The 5,934-nt window shown below is 45.1% G+C and overlaps 1 protein-coding gene across 1 annotated transcript in view; it reads right to left on the bottom strand.

Moving 5' to 3' along the window:
* Positions 1 to 5,934, bottom strand: part of LOC134097646 (neurexin-3b) — a 257,163-nt gene that overhangs the window by 160,179 nt on the left and 91,050 nt on the right. The window contains exon 9 of the mRNA XM_062550574.1: positions 1,990 to 2,193. Within this exon, the coding sequence (XP_062406558.1) occupies positions 1,990 to 2,193 (204 nt within the window). The remainder of the gene's footprint in view (positions 1 to 1,989; positions 2,194 to 5,934) is intronic.

Raw genomic sequence — 5,934 nt, forward strand, 5'->3', positions numbered from 1 at the left:
CACACAAAACCTGATAATTATCACGGGGTGGTGATCAAATGGGTTCAGAGCTACAAAGTTCTGGGTCGACATCCATCTAGCCAGGATCCGTCATGTGCCGTCAACCGCAACAGAAAAGTGGAAGCAAACAGCCTCGGTCCAACAAGCACCAGCACCATACAGTGGCCTCCAGGCTAACCCAATGGAACCCTTTTGGACCACGATGCACACAGAGCCTTATGTGTCACTTAGCTCAGAATTGGGCGAGCCCAATAGAATGAAGTGTGTGTGTGTGCGTGTGTGTGTGTGTGTGTGTGTGGTGAACGCGTCTTTGAGGGCGGTCATGGGTGAATGATAAGAGATGGGCGAACGTTCACAACATCATCCGTATGGGAGGCGAGAGTGATGTGTGTGTCGAAATTAAAAAGAAAGATGCTTTTGTTAGTGTGAGGAAATCAAAATTACAATATGCACCTACTGTATTGACATAAATGCCATAGCTGACATGTGACATGATGAAATACCAGTGAGGTGATATCTATAGAAGCTATAGGTGTGTGATATATACAGCATCACCAGCTTAGCATCTTTTCTTTGCTGCGCGACCATGCTTCGCTAACATGTACAGGGCTAGATGGCTCCTTCAGCTTGGGTCAGCTCTAGTAGGCTGTGCGTATACAGTGTATACTGAGAAAGCGGGTGTTTGTACAACAGTACAACCACATACTCATGCATTTGATGTATTCAGTATTTCTATTTGTATGTTCTTTTACACCTATTTATGTATTGTCGTGTACATTTTATTCATTCATGTATGTGTATGTATGTCACATGACTATATCACTCTATTATGCATTCATTTACATAATGCATATACTGTGTGTGCCTTATAATGTGCTGCAGACATTTACAGGACCTGTGTGTGTGTGTGTGTGTGTGTGTGTGTGTGTGTGTGTGTGTGTGCGTGTTGAACATGAGCGTGCTTAGCCACCATCTGCAGGTGCACTGGTTGCTCTGGTCGCAGGGCTGTTTGCCCAGCGGGCCGCAGGCTACAGGCCATTGAAGGGGTGAGTACCATCTTTTGACAAGGCATGGGACGTGCCGCCAACAGCAGGGGGAGCTAACGAGTTAGAATGGAAACCCAAACAGAAAAACCAAAACAAAAACCTGCCCCAAAATCACATGATTTAGAGATATGGGCACGCTGATACAGGAAGATCCTATATAGAAATAGCGCAATGGCAAATATACATAAACATGTATATAGTCTAACATTAAAATGAGAATCTGCTTAGAATTCTCTTTTCTTTTTTTCTGAGGAACAGAACTAATAATTATATTATTACTATGATAAAAAAAAAGGTTGCAATTACAGTAAATATTTGTTAAGGGTATCAAATTTACTTTTGAGGGCTACTAGGTTTACCAAGACATCTAAGGATGATAATTTAACTGTAAAAAATGGTTTTATATTATCATTCTTTAGAATTATATGGCACCGAAATGTCAATACCATGAGGAAATGATCATGATATGATCTGGGCAAAAGATGTGCCGTGTCAAATAAGCAGCATGGACACTGTTATGTGGTTAGACTGAATGAGATATCGCCTGTCTAAAAAAAACATATCAGCAAAGCCAGAGAGAGAGGGACAGAGAGAGAGAAAGAAAGAAAGAGTGTGAAAGAGAGAGAGAGAAACCACAATCAAACACACTTTCATGCAGTTAAACACAGATTTCATGTCCGGGGGTGGAGAGAAGGTTAGAGATGTCAGTAAAAAAAACCAAAAAAAACAAACAAACGAACATAAAGAAGCAGACTTTGAGAACTCCAGAGCACTTTGATAAATGACAAAAACCAAACAGAAAAGAAAAACGTTAATCAAACACACTGAAAGAGAACAGAGACAGAGAGCACAAGGCCTCCGGTGGGGAGGGGAGGGGAGGGGAGGGGACAGGGCGGGAGGGAGGAGAGAGGTCGAGAGAGGTCGTCGCCGTTGTCGCGGATACCTAGGTTGACGGTGAGCTTGACGCGGCCGCCGTCCAGCTCGAGGCGGAGAGTGTCGGCGGAGTCGCGCGAGGTGGCGGCCATGAGGATGCCGTAGGCGCGCTGTGACTGGAAGCGCAGCGACACGTCCTCGGCCTCCGTGTGCATCACCTGCGGCACCGTGATCTTCATGTACATGCTGCCGTCAAAGCTCAGGATGGACGCCTCTGCGGGCAGAGAGGAACACACACACACACCAGTTATTCATACAATCACTCACTCATGCATCAATATCAATCAATCAATAATAAATATGAACAAAGAGTTTGATTCCAAAACGCTATATATACATTTTTAAAAACATCAAAAAGTCATGTTATTTAATTGTGTATTTCAGGTAATATCAATAAAAATGCAGTTGTTTTGTTTTGATTGAGTAAAGATAAATCAACTAAACATAAACCAATACAGTTCCACTGTAATTACTTGCAAAACAAAATGTAAAAAAAACATTTATGAAAATTCATTAAAATGGTAGATATAGCGTTTTGGAACCAAACTAATAATCATTCGTTTTATCAGTTTGTCAATCAGGTTCCTTGAATAGAACTCCGATAATGAGCATGTTTGACTTGGATGATGGCACCAGGTCTTGTGCACTGAAGCCGAGTTAGGGTTTTATACTCTGAACTGAATTTCTACCACAGGTTGGTTGTGTTTGTGGTTGAAGCACACATGACACAGCAAAACCAGATGTGTAGCTTATTTCACTGGTGATGATGATGCATTCTGATACTTATTTGTATGTAATACGTTAATATTTAATCATTACATGATATCGTAATGCAGGTAATAAGTGTTTTTGGGGTTTAAAGATGCAAATAAACATACATAAATATGCACATACACACACAAAACACCACCACCACAGCTGGGTTCCATTAACCTCATGGGCTAATGCAGTTGAGCCAGTTCAGCGGCTGACTGATATCCTAACACACACACCAAACACGACCTCATTTATATGGCAAAGAGCAAGACTTAAAAGCAGGCTATTCAAGGGAGACGCTGGAGACATTTCTAATCACCAAATCCCTGCTCCCCTGCCACTGGTCAGACTACAGGCGTGGGGATCGGTGCACTTTGGGAGATGGATTAAAGAGGGTGGCCATCCATGAAATACTGTACCTGCTTTCTGACGCACTGGATTTGCAAGAAAATGAATCTGGATGAAGCAGGACTCAGACAGAATTGTATGCCTTTTTTAATGTAAGAAAAAGTTTAGGGTGTCCAGATCTTTCTTCCAAAATCATTGTCCTTTTTTCAAAATCATTACAACTGGGAAAATTAAACTGCTGTTATTGAGAGGGTTTAGTTCAGGGATTCCCAATCTTTTTTGACAGGTGATTCTATTTTGGTGTCACAAAACATTGGCGACCTCAAATCATTCACAACATGTTGCTGTAACATCTAGTTGTGAGCAGTTTTTTCCCCCAAATGATCTAGCAAGCTAATCAATTTGTTTGGCTACCTCGTCCGGTTGTTCTACTACTTTGTTTGGAACAATCTAATTTTATTTTTACATACTGCAGCTGGATTGTAATGAAGGATCCGATTAGTCCAATTAGTTTTTTTTTTTAATTAATTATATATATATATATATATATATATATACATACACATAGAGAGAGTCCTGACCCCAAGGTTTGGAAGCAATTTAGTTCATAATGTGCATTACTGTGGTGGATAATATTAACTTTCAAAATCCCATGTATCATTTTCATGAATGTGTTGTTACTGTTGAGCTTTTTGGATGCTATATTCGAGTGTCATTGTTCACTAGACTCAAGACTACAGATATGGAGTGGACCAAAAACAGTCTAATCCACCAGGGAGAACCTCTTTAATGTGCTCATGGAACTCCCTTTGTAAACACAACCTTAAAGTCAATAGCTATCTCTTCACTTACACTTTTTCTCCTTTGCAAACATTACCTGGGGAATGAGTTTTTCACCCCCACAAATCGATGTTGCATTCCAACTCAAACGCTATTAAGGAATGCTCTGCTCTGCCCTGTCAGCAGCCCCAGATTGGAAACCAGCTCCACATGATTCCCAGAGTCATCACATTAAAGCACTCGTGGAGAGCAGCAGACATCATATAGACGACCAGGAGCCTGGAAGGGCACATGTCAGACCTATGGGCTCGCCCCTGCCGTGGAACACGCCCTGATGAAGCTCCGATGGGGCTCTCGCTGGGCACGGATCAGGCGCAGATAAGACATACTGTACTGTAGGTACAGTAGCTCCAGCCCTGAGGAGGCTGGGATCTGGCTCTTCCCAGGCCCAGATCAGGCCCAGAGATGGCACGGATGTGGTGCTGATGTGACAGGGGCCTGGCCCTAATGAGGCGCATGTCTGCCTCCCCTCACCTCACTACCTGCTGGCTCTCAGGGGAGTATTTAAGCTTTAGCGCAGGCTGTTCACCTCCTGCTCTTACCCTACCCGCCTCCTCTTTCCCTCTCTCCCCCTCTCTCTCTCATCTACTCTCTCTCCCTCTCTCTCTCTGTCACACTCTCTCCCTCTCTCTCTCTCTCTCTCTCTCTCTGTCTCTCGCTCTCTCTCTCTCTCTCTCTCATGAGGCGCAGGCTCCAGAAAGCGTAGCGTGTGATGTTCCCGCCGCGCTCGAGGAGCAAACACGACGCCCGCTCAGAAGAGCACCCGTGTGATGTCTTGATTACAGCAGCTGAGCAGAGAGCTCCCCTCCTCAACCATCATGAGTGTGTGTGTGTGTGTGTGTGTGTGTGTGTGTGTGTGTGTGTGTGTGTGTGTGTGTGTGTATGTGTGTGTGTGTGTGTATGCTTTGATGCTCAGAGTACACACACACACACACACACACACACACACACACAAACAAACACACAAAATCCACATGCTGTAACATAAGTGTACACAATCATCTACTCAGTCACAGACACACACACGCAGACACACACGGACACGCACACATGCGCGCACACACGCACACACAGACGCACACACACACACACGCACACACACACACACACACACACACACACACACACACACACACACACACACACACACACACACACACACACACACACACACACACACACACACACACACACACACACACACACACACACACACACACACACACACACACACACACACACACACAAACACACACACACACACACAAGTTGGCACAGCTGGGGGTTTCTTAGGAGAGATATCGGCAGCTCTCCCGACTCGTTTTAGATGCTAATGAAGTGATGTGCTTTTCAAAGGGGGGGTGCGGGGGGGTTGGCTGAAAATTGAAGTCAGCACCACTTTACATAATTACCAACGAAATTGCCAAAGACAGCAGGGGGAAGAGGTTATTAACATGAAAGCTCCACTGCTTTAGCTCGGCAGGATTTTTCTCCCTTCTCTCCCTCTCTCTCTGTCTCTCTCTCTCTCTCCCCCTCTCTCTCTGTCCCTCTCACTCACTCTTTCTTTCCACCTCTCTTTTTCTCCAGTGGGGTCTGCGGCACTCTCCGTGTTCGACAGGTTACACAAAAACTAAACACCCCGCCGACTCATCTTCGCCAGATCCCCCCCCCCCCCCCCCCCCACACACACACACACACACACACCACCATCCCCTCCCTCCCTCCCTCCCTCCCACACAGATGGGCGAAATGTCGCCTCCTCATCGGGGATCAGTGGGGCAACAAAAGGAGGCGCTCCTGGAGAGGAGCTCTCATCAGAGGGCCACGGCACGCCGAGTCGCTCACAATGAGGCTCCTCGTACACACACACACACGACTCCAGCGTCACTCACTCACTCATGGGTGGCAAGGGTGGGGGTGGGAGTCTTTTCAAGTGCACTTCAAACGACTAGCTCTATTTCTCTCTCTCTCTCTCTCTCTTCTTCCTCTATCTTTCTTTACTCTCTCGTTC

Source organism: Sardina pilchardus, chromosome 12, assembly GCF_963854185.1.
Source record: "Sardina pilchardus chromosome 12, fSarPil1.1, whole genome shotgun sequence".
In the NCBI taxonomy this organism is placed as follows: Eukaryota; Metazoa; Chordata; class Actinopteri; order Clupeiformes; family Clupeidae; genus Sardina; species Sardina pilchardus.